At 44.5% G+C, this 18,134-nt stretch overlaps 1 protein-coding gene across 7 annotated transcripts in view; it reads left to right on the top strand.

Annotated features, from left to right (window-relative positions):
• Positions 1-13,951: 13,951 nt before the first annotated feature.
• SRCIN1 (SRC kinase signaling inhibitor 1) overlaps positions 13,952-18,134 on the top strand; it is a gene marked incomplete at its 3' end in the record, with an annotated part of 894,005 nt that continues 889,822 nt past the window's right edge. For 2 of the 7 annotated variants that reach the window (XM_082272513.1, XM_082272514.1), the window contains exon 1: positions 13,957-14,126. In XM_082272513.1, coding sequence (XP_082128639.1) covers positions 14,105-14,126 — 22 coding nt within the window. In that variant the 5' untranslated portion in view covers positions 13,957-14,104. Of the gene's footprint in view, positions 14,127-18,134 lie in introns of all 7 variants that reach the window. The other 5 variants (XM_082272511.1, XM_082272512.1, XM_082272506.1 and 2 more) reach the window with 4 other exon arrangements.

The raw sequence follows: 18,134 nt of genomic DNA, 5'->3' as shown, positions 1-18,134 counted from the left end.
TGTAATTTTTAAATAGCAGATTAGTACAGACTATGCCACAATTAAATTTTTTTTAACCCAAAAGTGTGTATATTGAATAGTGGAATAGAAAAATGTATATAAAATTGGTGATTTTTCAATAGCACATGTGAACACAGCAGTGTCTTATGTTTTATGTCACTGTCAGCAGCAGGCTATGAAGGGGAAAAAAAAAAAATTCCCCTTTAACTTTGTAATTTTTAAATAGCAGATTAGAACAGCAATCTGTAGTAAAATATAGCTGAACGCTGCACACAACAGACTGATAAAAATATATTTTTTTCTCCCTCCTCCTCCTCCTCCTCAGTGGGCTCAAGTGAGGGCAAAAAGATCGTTCACTGCACCACCCCCCACACAGCAAAATCGATGTAGATCGCTAACGGACGATTGTTCTATCCTGTGTCTCATATCTGTCCCTGCCTAATCTCTCCAGCCTGTCCCTAAAATGCTCAAATATCTTTCCCTGCCTACACTCCGACCTGTCCCTGCATTCTTTTCGGGCACAATGTTGTTTTTCCCTGTCTGTCCCTAATCAGCAGCAGCCAGCACCATTATGTGTGCTCTCTCCCTACACTACAGCAGACTGACGCACTGCGCTGTGTCTCTCGAGCTTATAAAGACATGGGTCACATGCTTCAGATGGCCAATCACAGCAACTAATACATTAGTAGGCATGGCTGGGATGGCTTAAGGCACATCAGTTAAACGCTTGTTGATTGGCTGTTGAAAGCCCGCCATTAAAAGCGCGCCATTACATACAAAACAAGAAATAAAATTACCGAACACGGATTTTAAACCCGAACATACAGTAAAGTTTTCGGGTCCGTGTCCGGGTAGCAAAAATCCAATTATCCGGTACGGACCCGATTAATACAGTCCATGTTCGCTCAACACTACTCAGAATGTAATTCCTCCTCACTAGCCTTATCAGAATTTTCTGTAGTAGAAGATGAAGGTGTACTATCCTTTTGTACCTCACTCCTTCTCCTCGCAAAACACCACATTGGACCTTGAGCCATTTTGTTTTTAAAACAACTAATAAAAAAAAAACACAATGGTATACTTCTGTAAATCAACCACACTATCACTAATAACTGTGCATTATATAGCAAATGTCTTTCTGCAATGCAATTATTTCACAGATCTGTCTCTCAGTGCTAAAACTACACTGCATTGCTGCTCAGTGCAAAAATATACTCTGCGATGCAAAATATCAACGTATCTGCACCTAACTCTGCAAGGGCATAAAGACAAGTTTTTTTCTGTGTGCACAGGCACAGTACAATCCTGGAGGTTACCGGGGCACAGTGCAATGTTGAGGTCCTCGGGGAAAAGGGCAAAGTACAATGTGGAGGTCACCAGGGCACAAAGAAAACTCTTTTTCTGTGTGTCCTATTGACAGCACAGCACTTATATCATGTATGTACACATTTTTCTGCATAGTAATCACACACTGAGTGTAACATAGTACCTACAAGAGTTGTTGCTGTTCCGTCAACTGTGTGCACTTCTGCCTTGGAAGCACCGCTTCCTGCAGGTAGGTTTCAGCCAAGTCCTGAAGCTGTAGCATCGTCCCCTGATTTGTAACACTATCAGCCCTGCAGAAAGTGGGAAATTGGTCATGTCAGTAAAGGGACAGAGAGCAAAGCACAGGGGGTCAGTACAGTGCAGAAGAGGTTGACATCCACATAATACTTACATGAGCTGTTGCTGTTCAGTCCACAACATGTACTCCTGCTTTGGAACTACTGCTTCCTGTAGGTAGGTTTCAGTCAAGTCCTGAAGCTGCAGTGTTGTCCCCTGTTTTGTAACAGAATCAGTGCTGCAGAAAGTGGTACATTGGTCATGTTAGTAAAGGGAAGAGAGCAAAGAACAGGGGGTCACCAGGGCAGAGCACAAGGGGTCAGTATAGGGCAGAAGAGGTTGACATCAACATAGTACTTACAAGAGTTGTTGCTGTTCCATCAACTGTGTGCACTTCTGCCTTGGAAGTACTGCTTCCTGTAGGTAGGTTTCAGCCAAGTCCTGAAGTTGCAGTGTTGTCCCCTGTTTTGTAACACAATCAGCCCTGCAGAAAGTGGGAAATTGGTCATGTTAGTAAAGGGACAGAGATCAGAGCACAGGGGGTCAGTACAGTGCAGAAGAGGTTGACATCAACATAGTACTTAGTTGTACTAGAGTTGTTGCTGTTCTGTCCACAATGTGTACTCCTGCTTTGGAACTAATGCTTCCTGTAGGTAGGCTTCAGCCAACACTTCTTCAAACAAAGGACTGGAAATTTAGATCCTGAAGCTACAGTTTAGTCTCTGGCTTTGTAACACAATCTGCCTGACAGAAAGTGATAAATTGGTCATTTTCATAAGAGGACAGAGTCAAGCATGGTGGTGGGAGTGTCATGGTCTGGTGCTGCATGAGTGCCTCCTGCACTGGGAGCTACAGTTTATTGAGGAAACCATGAATGTCAACATGTACTCTAACACACCGAAGCAAAGCATGATCCCCTGCCTTCAGAGACTGGGCCGCAGAGCAGTATTCCAACATGATAACAACCCCAAACACACCTCCAAGATGACCACTGCCTTGCTAAAGAAGCTGAGGGTAAAGATGATGGACTGTCCAAGCATGTCTCTAGACCTAAACCCTATTGAGCATCTGTGGGGCATCCTCAAACTGAAGGTGGAGAAGCACAAGCTCTCTAACATCCACCAGCTCCGTGATGTCGTTATGGAGCAGTGGAAGAGGACTCCAGTGACAACCTGTAAAGCTCTGGTGAACTCCATGCCCAAGAGGGTTAAGGCAGTGCTGGAAAATAATGGTGGCCACACTTTGGGCACAATTTTGACATTTTAACTTAGGGGTGTACTCACTTTTGTTGCCAGCGGTTTAGACGTTAATGGCTTTGTTGAGTAGTTATGAGCCTGAACACCCCCCTGTTCGGTTCGCACCAGAACACCGCGAACAGGGGAAATATTTGTTCGAACAAACTAACTCCATTGAAGTCTATGGGACTCAAACGTCAAAAATCAAATGTCCTAATTTTGAAGGCTTAAATGCAAGTTATTACCCCAAAAAAGTGTAGGGGGGTCTGGGTACTGACCTGGGGAACATGTAGCAATGCAAACATTTTTTTTAAAAACAATAGTTTTTAAAGGAGCAGTGATTTACTGATTTTAATGAGGCTTAAAGTGAAACTATAAAAATGAAAAATTCCTTCAAATATCGTGCCTGGGGGGTCCCCTTAATGTGTCTGTAATGTAACGCATATGTACGATGTGTGTAGCCTGCTGCAGCAATACTGACATTTCTAAAGGAAAAAATGTCATATACAAATATACATATAAATTTCAAATCGCATGTACTTGTCATACAGGTGCAGAAAAATTGGGCCTTGGTTATTGGTGGTGCCTGAACACCGTAACCCCTCGCAGTTACTCTTGCTGGGCACAGGAACGGGCCCTGCTGCTAAAAATTCCATACAAATTTTGAAATCGCATGTACTTGTCATACAGGTGTAGAAAAATTGGGCCCTGGTTGTTGGTGGTGCCTGAACACCGCAACCCCTCGCAGTTACTTTGGCTGGGCGCATGAACGAGCTCTGCTGCTAAAAATTCCATACAAATTTAAAATCGCATGTACTTGTCATACCTGTGCAGAAAAATTGAGCCTTGGTTGTTGGTGGCGCCTGAACACCGCAACCCACGGCAGTTACTTTTGCTGGGCGCAGGAACGGGCCCTGCTGGTAAAAATTCCTTACCAATTAGAAATTGGCAAAGATCAAGTGCTGTATGTGTTCTTATCAGTGATCTAGTGGGGGCGCTGTGCTGTCATCTGACCTGGCCAAGATTGGGTGTCGGCTATGCAAACCTGCTGGAGTGATGGGGACCTGAAAGGTTAGTATTGGCAGGAAAGGAAACTGAAATTGGGCCTTTGGTGTTGGGGGTGCCTGAACACCGTAACACCTCACAGTTACTCTTGCTGGGCATAGGAATGGGACCTGCTGGTAAGAATTTCATACAAATTTGAAATTGCCTGTACTTGTCATACAGGGGCCAAAAACTGGGCCTTTGGTGTTGATGGTGCCTGAACACCGTAACCCCTCACAGTTACTCTTGCTGGGCGCAGGGCACAGGGATAGGGCCTTCTGTTAAAAATTACATGCAAACTCACAGTCTGCATTTACTCACTAGAACACGCTAATAAACGCACTCTTGCTTCGCAAACATTGACAGAACTCACGCAGGCTCGCCAGGACCTCTTGGAGGAACTAGGTTTCGTCACTAAACGCAAGTTCGCTTTGCAACAATTACTTTTTTACGATTGTGGCAATAAATCTGGCAAACTCTTGGCCAAGGCGCTTCAAGCCCGATGTGCGGCCAGGACAATCCACTCGATCACGGACCCGCAGGGTAATAAGGTCACTTCCACCACTGATATTGCCCAACAGTTTTTGACCTATTACCGCTCGCTATGCAACCTGGACCCCACCCGCACCCACCCATCCTCGCCGGATAGGGCTGACTGTATCAAAGCTTTCTTGCTCGAATATTCCCCCTCGCCCCTCTAGCCTGAAATTTTGATGGATTTGGATGTCCCCATCTCCTTTACTGAAGTCCAGATGGCTCTTAAACAACTTAAGCCAGGGAAATACCCGGGTCCCGACGGTCTGACCGTGGGCTAGTACAAAACCTTTGTAGACACCATAATATCTCCTATGCTGAATGCCTTTAACTCCTTCCCTGACCTACCTGCCCTGAATCCTGAATACCTCGAGGCCCACATTACAGTTATCCCTAAGCCTGGTAAGGACCCCTCTCTAGTCCCTAATTACAGACCATTCTCCCTCCTCAACCTCGACACAATTTTATGCCAAGGTACTGGCGAACCGGCTACTACCCCATATACCTGGCTACTACCCCATATATATATATCAAGTGGGCTTTGGCCAGGGACAACACCCTCAAGGCCCTAAATATACACCATTGGCTCACCTCCTCCCACACGCCCGGGTTCTTTCTTTCACTCGACGCGGAGAAGGCATTGGACAGAGTTGCCTGGGACTACATGACGGCAGCATTGGAGTCGCTGGGCATCTCTAGTCGTATGTTGCACTTAATTTCGGCCCTCTACTCGTCACCTTCAGCGAGGGTGTGTGTTAATGGGGGTCTGTTGGAAGCCTTCTCTGTGTCGAACGGAACCCGGCAGGGTTGTCCCCTTTCTCCCCTGATCTATATTATTACACTTGAACCCCTTCTTCGTCGTCTTAACTCTAACCCTGATGTCAAAGGTGTAACTATAGCCCACAAAACGTACAAATTAGCGGCTAACGCCGATGATATCCTGCTTTTTCTGACTAACCCAGCCATTTCCCTGCCTAACCTTCTCCGTGATCTCGACGTTTTCCAACTTATATACAACCTGAAGATTAATTACGCTAAGTCCGAAGCCCTTATCATATCCCTCCCGACGCATGTTATGAAATTCTGCCAAGACAACTTTCCCTTTCGCTGGGAACCTTCCGCGATCACATACCTGGGCATACAAATCCCCTCTGTCCTTACCGAACTATACATGCGTAATTATCTGCCACTTTTACGGACCCTCAAGCACGACCTCTCGAAGTGGGAGATGGGCCCCTTTTCATGGTTTGGTAGGCTGGCGGTCATAAAAATGAACATCCTCCCCAGACTACTTTATGTGCTAAAGGCTGTCCCCCTCAGAATTCCCCCGGCGTTTTTTTGCTCCTATCAACGTACCTGTACCTCCTTCATCTGGCGCTCACAACGTCCCCGATTATCCTGGGACGTTCTTACCACCCCGAAAGAGGTGGGTGGTCTAGGTCTACCACACTTGCAGAAGTATTACTGGTCTTGTCATTTGTTGAGAGTCGTAGATTGGCATAAACATCGCCTCCTTAAGGACTGGGTCGCTTTAGAAGAATCTTTTTCCTCCATCCCCATCCACCACCTTCCTTGGATTTCGCCCTCTTAGTTTCCGGCTACTTGCTACAAACACCCCTTAATCAACCCCACGATCAACGTCTTTTGGCGTCTATGCACAAAATTACACCTAGCCTCTACGCCAGGCCCCTTAGTCCCACTGGCCCAGAACCCAGATTTCCCACCTGGCCTCACTTACCCTTTCCTAGCGTGATCTTTGACTAACGCACCCCGAAGGGCTGAGCACTGTTTTTACAGGGGCAATTTACTTTCCTATACGGATCTCACCCGGAGATACCCGGACCTTCAACTTCGGTTTTTCAACTATCTGCAATTGGGAGACTTCCTACTCTGTACCCCGGACGTCTCTTGTTGGCATAGGGACCTTACCCCCTTTGAAACCCTTTGTAACACTCCCGGCCCCCAACGCCAACTTGTCTCCTTTCTATACTCCCTTCTTTCGCTGCAACAACCCCCCCCCCCCCCCCCGGATTGCTAAATTACGTAGTCAATGGGAGGGAGATCTGTCCGTTACATTGTTGGAAGACGATTGGGATCGCATATACTCCCACATTCACAAGGGTTCCAGGAACGTTTTGACCCAAGAGAATGGCTTTAAAATCTTCGCGCACTGGTATAGGACACCTGACGTTCTCCATAAAATCTCAGCCAAACTCTCTCCTTTGTGCTGGCATTGTCGCCACCAGACTGGATCCCTCCTGCATATATGGTGGGATTGCCCACTGATCCAACCTTTTTGGAAGACTATACATGCCCTCATCATCCGCATCACTACCTTTACGCTGGATTTTACCCCGGCTCAATATCTTCTTCACCACACCTCCCTCTCCCAACGGATTTACAGAAAATTCTTGATGTTTCACTTGATCTCTGCAGCCAAAATGTGTATCCCCTGCCGCTGGCTTTCCCCCTCCCCTCCCACTGTAGCAGACTGGCTGCGGTGGGTGGACAAGTTTTCCCGCATGGAGGATCTAACCCTTCAGGCTCTCGATACTCCATCCAAGTTTTATGACACTTGGGCCCTGTGGATCGACTTTTCCTTCTCGGATGATTACCGCCGTCTACTGACCAGTTAGATATGGTATCTGGTTGCAGCTTGTCTCCCTCATCCGGTCCATGCCTGGGGGAGTGCACCCACACTCCTCTCCACTTGCTGGCATTCTGTTGTTCCCCCCCTTCTTTTTTTCTTTTTTTGTTTTCCCCCCCTTCCCTCATTCTCCCCCCCCCCCCCCTCATTCCTTGTTTCTCTTATTTTCCCTTCTTCCTTGCCTCTCTTTCCTCCACATCCTCTGTCGTAGGTTGGTCCTTGCGTCTGTCTTCTTATGCTGCTCGTCCCAACCCCCCTTCCTATTTTCCACTGTCCCTACGTTCCCTCATTCATTGGGGAGTCGTTTGCTAACACTATCGGATGGCCATCCCATGGAATCGGACACAGCTAGTTCCCCTTGGGGGTGCCCATTCCTGGGGCGCCTCATCTACATATAACTTTTTGCTGCCCCCCCACTCCCCCCTTCACATGTCTACAGGTAGTTGGGACAGGGGACAAGGAACTCCCCTCCCCCTTCCTCGTTACATTTTTTCTCTACATCCCACTTAAGAGTGCTTCTTCCTTGCATTAAAGCCCTCTTAGACTTACCACTCACTCGTTTTGTCTATTATAGCTAGGGCAGGTGCCCGTGATACATTTGCACACTTGTGTACTGTACCTATGAGTTGTTACAATGTAGTTTGCTACATTACTGCGTTCACGTAAGCGGCGATCAATCTGAATTGAAAGAGTGATTAACCCTTCCAGGGAACTTGGCACTCCAACCCGGGCAAGCTCATCCTTAAGACTTTCTGAGAGACCCAAACGAAACTGGTGACGCAGGGCTGCATCGTTCCAATCGGTATCTGTGCTCCAGCATCGAAAATCAGTGACGTAGCCTTCAACTGCTCTGCGGCCTTGCTGGAGAGCATGTAGAGCTGCCTCAGCGGTGGTGGTCCGCTGTGGGTCATCATATAGCCGTGACATGGCATCAAAGAATAATTGCATGGTATTGAGTTGTGCGTTATTCTCTTCTAACAACTGGTGGCCCAGGACTGTGGTTCATCTTGAAGCATAGAGATGATGAATCCTACCTTAGTGGATTCCAGGAAAAAAGTCAGTGGCTGCAGAGTAAAGTAAAGTTGACATGCGTTTCGGAACGCTCTAAACTTACCCCGGTCACCAGAGAACCTCTCAGGGGTTGGTACTTGAGGTTCAGGGGATAACATCATTACCGTAGGATTGGTTACAGTCCCAGCTTGAATAGCAGATGCGGCAGAGGTGGGAACTGAAGCAGGGATAGTTGTTGGTGTAGTCCAGGACAGAACACGTTCCTCCAGATTGTAATGTTCTGGTACCTCTGGTACCCTTATTTCCACATTTCTCTCTTAATATTGCGTCCCATCTTGCTATCCAAATGGAACGCATACACCTTTAAGGGCAATGACGTCATCGCCGGGCGCCGCTATGAGCGGCTATTTCAATCGCCGGCTTTCTCTCACTCATTGCTCGTTCAAACCGCATGTTGCCTTGTCTTGTCCAATGCTGCCGGAGCTTCAAGCTATTGCCCTTGCCTGAACAAGACCGGAACCTCGCTACCGATCCAGTATCTCGCTACCGGATTACTCCATTACTCTTGGACCTTGCTACTACTAACCCATCTAGTGATAAGTACCCCGCAGGGGATTCCTTCCTCAACCTAACTTTCACTATCTACTACTGCATACTAAAGGGACTATTACTATCTAAGCTATTTCTATCATCTGCATAGATTGCTAGCTCTTGGGACTACCATCACCTATCATTGCACTAGGTTACTCTCTCTTGCATACTTCATCTGCTGTCCCCTACCACCTGTTACTATACATGATTGCTAGAACCTATCTGCATACTATCATCACCTACCACTCTCCTGAATACTACTACTAAGTGCTCACCATTCTATTGCCTGTCTCTCACCTCTATTCTATCATATACATTCTATCACTCCAGGAACATCATATTGAGTGTATGTATATTTGCATAACAGGCTGTACACAGTGATGAAGTCCTGAGAGTTGGATATGTTGTTCAACACATTCTCTACATGACTACTGAGTGTAATAATTCTGCAGCTGCAAATCCATTCACTAACAAAAAACGCATGAGCGTTACACAGATGAACATATCCTTCCCGTAGCATCTTAACTGCTTGAGAAAGCGCAGCGAGGTGCTGACAGATTTCATCCACTGGAGAGGGTCCTCTTGCAGGCTCAGTCATGGCTGTTTGGTACTGTCACGTACCTACTACCTGGTAGGTGAGCCTGACATGTAGAGGAGGGCCTCTCGTACAACTCTGGCTCGTGGGCCTCTGATAGTGAGACAGCGGCCACAGGAGCACGGTGACGTAGGAGTGCCTGTAATCAGTCCAGTAGTAGCGTGGCGGCAGTGAGCGGGCTGGTATGAGACTGCTGGGAGCGAGCTTGCTGGCCTGGAGTTGTAGCAGGCCGGATGAGCAGGGTGCAGGATCAAACAAGCCGGGTAGGTAATGGTCGGGCAGGAAGGACATAGATGATAGGCAGCAGAGTAATCGGGTCACAAGCCGAGTCGGTACCAGGAGAGCAGCAATGCAGGATAAACAGGCAGGAGCGAAATCCAGAAGACAAGCCAGGGTCAGGTTAGGAAGCAGACAAGTAGAGGTTAGGGACAACAAGCCGGATCAAGATCAGAGGTCACACAGAGTCAGGAACAGTACACAGGAAGCTGCAGACCAAACAGCAATGAATCCATGCAGAGAGTCAGTTTAAATAGCCAGCTTGGCGCCATCTAATGGCGGGAAGTTCTAACTACCTTATGGACCAGACTTCTCTGACAGGACCCCTTATGTATTTATACATGTTGATCACATCACCCCTTAATCTCCTCTTCTCAAGAGAGAATAAAGTTGCACAAATATCATATGAAACAAAAATTTGCAGCTATCACCTTTTTTTTTCTACAGGGCCTCTGCTTTCAGAAAATATATAATGTTCTGGGTGTTTTGGTAATTTTATTGCCAAAAATTAAGATTTTTACATGTATGTGAAAAATAAAAAAAATTGTTCTGGAGCCCAACTGGTTAAGGATATTTGTGCTAGGCCTCACACAGACTGTGGCCTACACAGCACAAATCACTGCACTCACCCCCCAGGCTGCAGGCAGGGTGGGGGGGGGGGAGAGCTTAGCAGGCCACTTTCCAAATATTTAAAATAGAAGTCCAATCAAATACTAAGCTTTAACCTACTCCCACCCCTAATCTAAGCTGTATTCAAACTATCCTGTAATAGAAACATGTGTCTACTGTGCCTACCTATTCTGAGGATGCCCCATTCCGGTCACATGATTGGCTGCCAGCGTTGACTTCAGTGTAGAGGAGGGACAGCTGACAATGAATGTCCTATAGTAAGCCTGTTGATGACATCACCACAAAGCCATTGCAGTAGTTGTCGGCGATTTCTCTTTTTCACTAAAGCTGGGGAGATCATGTGACCTGTCTGGAGCTCCTTCAGAATAGGTAAGTATAGACATCCTTCCTTTACAGGGTAGTTAGTATAGGGCTTAAAATGGGAGCGAGAGTAGATGTAGCTTAGTTTTTAAACAATAAAGCGTTATTGAATTTTCAAACAGAAGAAAAAGACATTAATACAGTGTGCCAAGGAAGTCCTAAAACCTCATTCATAGTGTGAATAATACAGAACATGTTCCATGGTTTGGAACACAGCAAACAGATTACCATAATTTTACTCCCACGCACAAAAAAGAAGAAATATAATTAGCAAAAGAAACCCAAGCTGACCATGTGATTAAGGAGTTACATTTTACAATGTAAGGACCCAACTTAGAAACCGAGACCATAACAACTTTTAAAAAAACTCTTTCATCAGGTAGAACTATATTATGACTTGAGTCAACCATAACAACAAACACACACCATAAGGAGTACAGAAAAAAAAGGAAAAGGATCCAGGAGCAAAATAAATAAAGCCAGTAGAGTAGTAGTGAAAGGGGGGATACCACCCGGCTGGCAAATCAATCGCACTTCTTGCCAAATATTCTAAAGATGATGATATTTGTGACAGAAATGGTTGTATGTTAGGTGATAAGGAAAAGGAGAAGGATAGGGAGCAGTTGATCCAAACATACCACCAATGTAGCGCCATAAACTTTGCATAAATGTCATGAATGCAAGCAGTAGATTCCTCTAGCGTTATGATAGTGTTCAGCTCTGCCAAACACTCTCTAGTGGTGGGGAGATTGGTTAATTTTTTTCAAAGCCTAGGTATCAGCCCACAAGCCGCCAACAGTAAAAATCGCAATAAGTCTTTTTTGATCTTGGAAACCAATCCTGGAATGATGGCAACCTCTGGAGTTGACAGCCAGGAATGACCGTTGATGAAGTGGCAGAGCAAAAACACAAAGCACCAGAAGGGTCAAATGTGGGGCCTACCAGATGTGAAAAAGGGTCCCTTTCTTAGCACCCAAGCGCCAACAATAATCATGGATCTACGGAATAAATTTATGAGCTTCTATACCACTTTGTCAAAAGCTTATAATTCCGCTCTTGGGTATGAGAAGCAATACTGGATTTAAAAGTGAGAAGGAAGGCTTTATCCCAATCTGTGTCAGAGATGTGTGACCCAGGTCTCTCACCCAGTCTTTAGTGTTGAATGGTAGCTGGGGGAAAGCCCCTGAAAGGAGAATATTTAAAAGCTTAGATACAGCATGCAGTCCAGGTTGTTCAGGCACAAAGCCTCGCAAGGCTTCAGGGTTCTATTTAGCGACCCTAATCTCCCACAATTAGAAAGAAGGTGGTGTATTTTTCAATGTATTTCAGCTGGGTAGGGGAGTGAGTTCTGCCAACGCAAAAAACGGGAGCAATTCATACCAGGACGTTTCCCAGGAGAGGCATGAGAAGGCTAGTGTACAATAATATGTTGCTGGTTTTGATTGCGGAGTCCCGCACTTGTAATGTAGCTGCTTCAACGTGGGGGGGGGGGGGGGATAGTGAGTGCCAGGATGGGCTGAAGGTTGGCCTAATCCATAGCAAGGATGTTAAGGGCAATGGGGAAGTGTGACATTCAATTTCTACCCAGAATTTGGTCAACTACATAATATGGCTGCTTGATATTACCATTCCAAATGTGGTAGACCCGCTCCGCCTTCTGTTTTCTGCATTACCAAAATGTTATGGCGGCCTCAAGCCTGAGTGCGGGGCCAGAGATATTGATGTAAGGCCCAAAAAGATTGAAAAGATTGCCTAGGGACAATAAACAGCACCGTCAGATGTATAAGGAACAGGGTGTTTAGTGCCTATGAAAGCCATATGAACTGATAATGGGGTACCATCATTCCAAAATAACAACTAAAAAATCAGTTTTCGGCAGCACTTATGTATGTTCGCAACTATTTTCAAGGATGAAGCACATGAAGGATAAAATTAGTACTAAATCCTTTATAATAAAAAATATTATAAAAAAAACAAAGTTTTATTACTCAGATAGCTACATTCTCTATACCAGTGATCATTAACTTATTATCTGCCCAAAGTTTTCTGCTCATCAGCTATCCATATTGTTTTTCAAAGGGTAAGCTATCCTTATTGTTAGTGTATTTTATGTGTGGCCCAAGACGATTCCTCTTTTTCTAATGTGGCCCAGGAAGGTCAGAAGATTGGACACCCCTTCTTTTAAAGCCTTCCCCAGCATGCACCACTGACCACGGACCTTCTAGTGGTTGCCAAATGAAAATAAATTAATAGCCCAAGATTGTCAAGGCCCCTATACACCCAGTGGCAGCAGCAGGGAACAGCAGCAATCTTGATCTTAGTGGAGAAACCAAGTGAAGAAAATGACATATTAGTTTGGGCAAAACTACTACCCAGGAGAGCTTAATTTACTAGACCCCTCTGACGAGAGGCTGGCTACATTTGGCACAATAAAAGCCTGGATATTCAGTATAGTTTATATCAATTAAAGCATCTATATAAAAAAAACCTTAAGGCTGGGTTCACACTGCTGTTTTCCGTTTCAGGGACGAATCAGTCCCCAAATTTTGGTTGGATACGGACCTGAAATGGCCAAGAAGATGCACAGGACTCATCTGCAAACCGCTCTGCAGCCATCTGGGAGCTGTGTGAACCGGCTCCATTAAGAGCCGGTCACTGTCTCCTGACATGCAAATTCGATGCGGAGAAAGCCGCCCGCATCCAATTCGCACAAGTGTGAACCCAGCCTTAGGGGTTTTATACTGAACTAAGCTTGCTCTTTATAGACATAGAAGTATTTTCAATAATATGTATATAGCTAGTAAACACCAGGGAATATGTAGATAAAGAAAGGGTATGTACTGTATATACAATCAAAGGAGAGATAATAGGCTCTGCACCATAACTCCTTATTTTCCACATCAGTATATGGTTGCTGTCTGGAATTATCATTTTTCCATCGAACTCTTTTTTTGTGTGCTCCTTCAATGTTGCTCTGACAACACAGAGACCGTTCCCATAAGATTTCGTTTTTTCCGTTGACCAGGAACAAAGGGTCAGCTTCCAAAGCTCACAGCCATTTGAAGTGTTAAAAGAATGCAAATTCCCACTACGGTTTTCTTACAACAAAACTCAATAGATGTTCATTTACAGATATTCACTTCCAGTTTGTGTTTATCATTGTATGAAGGTGGGAGGAGGTGGGAGGAGGTTCCTATAGGGAATCCCAGCGAAACGATGGCTTTAAATTATATTCATGAGTGACAATTTTAATTTCTCTGCGTTTTTGGCCCTTCCCCTTCTAGCCATATGTTCAGAACACTGATTAGCATAATATTCCGCCAGCAAAATCCCAGACACCTATCCTGTTCACGAATGTGGGATCCTTTAAGAGAAAGAGAGCAGGGAGAATGATCACTGCCCATTAATGTATCATGAGAGACTGAGCTCTTCCTGTTTTGTTCCCCTGCACATCATCACACACTTGCACACCCTCTCTCCATCTCCTTCTCCCTCTCTCACATTCACACACCTCCCACCTCAATGCTCGCCAGGGCCTGATCGAGTCGCTAGGAGGAAGCTTGAAAGGAAGGGAGCAACATGGGCAACACACCTTCTCAAGGCATGTCACCCCCCCCCCCCTAAAAAAAATTGTGCATCTGTTCTTAAGTAGCAGGTATTTCTTTAGTTGTGTGTTAAGCAGATAGATGGGTGCTGGCAGTGAAAGAGGTAGCTGATGCTGCTGCAGATGCTCACCTCTGCACAGATTTGCTGGAGAAGATGGGGATGCTGAGATGCTTGCAGGAAAGGGGCTGCTTTTCAGAAAAATAATGTGGGGAAGGTAGCATTTGTTTGCTGTTACGATGTCTTTCCCTTTACAAAGGAGACCATAGCCAAGGCAAGAATGGAAAAGCAGCTGTCAGCATAAGGAACGAGAAAGGTTTTCAAGGCTCTTGGGACTTGAAAGCTCTCTGCCCTAGAAACCGTATGCAGGCAACATTGTTGTACGTAAATGCAAGCTATAGAGATGTGCCTGCAAGCTTGTGGCCAGAGTGTGTGTATGCTATTGTTATGCCAATATGCCTAATTAACCCAAGCCATTAGGACTCCGAAGGGTAGCATAATAAGTGGTGGTCATTGACTACCGCCCAGCAGTGTGTCTTCTATATATGCTTTGTAAATGCCTAAAATGACTATTGTTATATACTCCTCACTGACACAAATTCGCTGCACTGACGTTTTTCCTTGATTACTGCATGATGAAATCACCTGCAATGTAAATGTATTTTTCTAATGTGTGGTTAGATTAAGTGAATAATGGTCTTGGATCTTTCACCATTAATCTGGAGCAAATCAGCTGCATTTTTAACCCATTTAAAGGTTTTTTAATATTCAGTGATAAAAACAAAGAAGCCTCGGAGGTGTGTACAAAGGGTATTAAGATTGCAAGAGATTTTCTTGCAGAGCAGATATCCCACCCTCCCCCCCCCCCCAGGAATCAACTTCATTGTGTCTGATTTAGGCAGCTTCATGACCCATATCGGAGAGTCACCTTGAAATAGACTGCGAGCTCTTAAGACCGTTACTAATGACTGTATTCATTATTTATGTGTAACCCTTTTTGTTTTTGGAAGGAAAACATATTAACATAGACAGAAGAGTATTTTTTTTTAAAATTACATTCACACTCATTTTAGATGTACTCCCTATGCAAAGCAGCATGGGGACCTCCTCTTTGATGCTGGTAAGTTTGTGTGATTCATTCTTTAAGTTTTCATAGGATCAAAGAGGGCCTCAGATGTGTCTGAACCGAAAGCATCTGTGGCCCTTAGCAACCAGCAAAAGTCTAGCTGGGATTTTTCCTATTATTGAACAGTAGAAAAAGAGAAGGTTGCTACACACAGCAGTGACATTTTCGGACATATTCAGACTTTCTTTATGCAGGATACCCAAAATAGGTTTCTTCTTTGGTAATTGGCAAGATAATGTAAAATCTGGAGGAAGGGAACAGTGAAATTCTGATTGTTGACATTGTTGACATAGAGACAAGTGTATTATTTAGGCTGCTGGTGTTGCTCAAGAACATTACAAACCAAATATTGCATGCAAAATAATATTGCTAAATGTAATAATAATAATAATAACAACAATATTAATACACTCTATAAACAGTAGTACATTACATTTTTTTTGAGTGGATATAAATAGAAGCCTCTCATTTGTTACAGTTGCGACTTTTTTTTTTATATAAGGGACGAGACTGGACACAGCTGAGAAACCATCTAAAAAAAATTGTCTAGAGCCATGGTTGTCAACTTAGAAGATAGAGGGCCTCAAATAAATAATATTTATCATATGTAATGCAACAGGAAATGGTCATAAACTGACGATGAGGGGTTCTTTCAGACGGGCAGCGGTAAAAAACAGACTGTGGAGGCCAATGTCCTTTGCCACCCCTCATCCCCCCACCCACCCACTCACCCACTCACCCACCCAAATTGTAACAATACAGCCTGACAGGGCTGCACAGAGGACATGGCCACAATGCTTTGCTTACAGTATCGAGGGATAAGGTAAGTACATCAGCATGTTCTCCCAGGAAAAGTGACCATTAAAACACGTGGTGTGGAGAAAGCTCTACTGCAAGGGTCACATTTATTTTCCAGAGTTCAGCTTTAAAGCATAAGTTCATTAGTTTTTAAGAAGCCTGCAGAGCATTGCACCTGCAATCAGCAGATCAATGGGCAGAACATGTAACATGTTCCAATGGTTAACTTATTCTTTAACTTGGTTATCCATGAATCCCTCCTATACGTACCTCCTTGAAACTCGTTTCAGGTTCTTGCTTGGTCCTGATTTTGCTGAGCTAAGAACTAAGCCCTACCAGTTAACTTTCCCCAGTCCAATGAGAGTGGCCAAGAAAAGCACTTTTACTGCACAGAAAAATGTTTTTTTATCAAGAAATTCAAGAATTTAGTGAAATGTTCAAATGGGGCACAAGAGACAGGGTTTATGGCTTCAAAGGTATTAGCAGGCACTTTAAGATAAAGACTTTTATTTCTAAAGCCCAACTTCTGTCACAAATCCATTTTGACTGACTCTGCTTGCTCAGCGGGGATCGCTCCACTGATCCTCGCTGAGCAGGTGGATGACAGGTCCGTCTCCACTCACTGTGCAGAGACAGACCTGTCAGAGTCCCGCTCTCCTCTATGGGGAGATCAGATGAAAATGGACAGCCTTTCCGTTTTCATCTGATCCGACCCACTGGATGGATGGAGAACGTATCACCATATGTCTGTTTTCAGCGGATCTTGTTGGATCAGATGCCAGGCGGGTGTCAGCGGACACATGTCCCACCTCCTCATAGAGAACAATGGGTGGCCCGATCAGGTCCGCCTGAAAAGGCTGACCCAATCGGTTCTATCGCGTGAAAGAGGCCTTACTCCTCAGACTTGATTCCTGACACCTCTTCCTAACCCATCCTGCAGTGCAGGGATTGCCATACATGGATTGAAATTTGGCTGGCTAAGCAGGGACTGGCTGAATTTTGATCCATGTGTGGGAAAGCTAGTTGTCCACAAGTCATTCTGGGGAAGTCTCCTTGCTGTCAAAACACAATAGCAAAGTGGGAGTGATTCCCCCATTCACCTTGAATGTGTGGATGGAGGAATCGGGTAATTTTATTCGCTGGTTGAAAGGAAAAAAATGATTGTTTGGCAAGCTTATGTCAGTGTAAGTCAAAGCTTGAAACTGTCAAATCGCATGACAAGTTGCACCGGTGTGAATGGGGGCTAATGGACAGAGCGATTGGGTTTCTTTTGCTGCTTTGAGATGAAAATGTAAAAAATAAGGTTGAACAGAAAGATATACAGTACTTCCAAGACAAAAACATACCTTAAATATATAAATTGATAATGAAAACTATATTTTGGACAATGATGTAATCAGCTTTAGCTGACTATTAAAAAAAAAACAAAAAAAAAACTTTTAGGGCTTGTTCACACGTGTGGCCAAAGGGCAGCAAAACCAGGTGGTTGACTTGCGGTTTTACCACCCCCTGCCTGCCTGAACATTAACATACACCTGAATATCAAACAGATTTACTTCGTGCAATTGTGAAAAAATTAGGCTGCTGGCACTATACCTGTAGATTGTTATTGGTGGACTATATCAGTAGATTGTTATAAATATATGCGGCGCTGTATTAAAACCTAAAGCACATACAAGTACAATACTATTTGTGATGGGAGTCACTTTGGTTGGGGAGCCCGTAGAATACAGCTTACCTTAGAGAGGTTGGGAAATCCCTGTCTCAGCTCCCTAGGCCCCTCTTATGTATAAGTCACCCTGTGTCTATAAGGGGCACAGGGTGACCAAGAAAATGATGGACAGATACTTTTTTTTTTTTTTAATTTCTTTCTTATTGGAAAATTGAGATGTATAGGTACAAAATATAGCCTTTGAGCATTCCCCAGCTAATACATAAAACATAGAACTACTAATACAACCTCCTATTATAGACCCAAATAAAATAATTTCAAGGGTTGATGAATTATAAGGAGATTCCTGTTCCCTCTCAACCATCAGGATAATGTATTGGAAGAATATTAACTCGTGTTTAGAATCCTAC

The sequence above is a fragment of the Pelophylax lessonae genome, assembly GCF_965119305.1.
Source record: "Pelophylax lessonae genome assembly, chromosome: 11".
Lineage (NCBI taxonomy): Eukaryota > Metazoa > Chordata > Amphibia > Anura > Ranidae > Pelophylax > Pelophylax lessonae.
The sequence above is the reverse complement of the archived record's forward strand: the minus strand, read 5'-3'. Positions and strand labels throughout refer to the sequence as shown.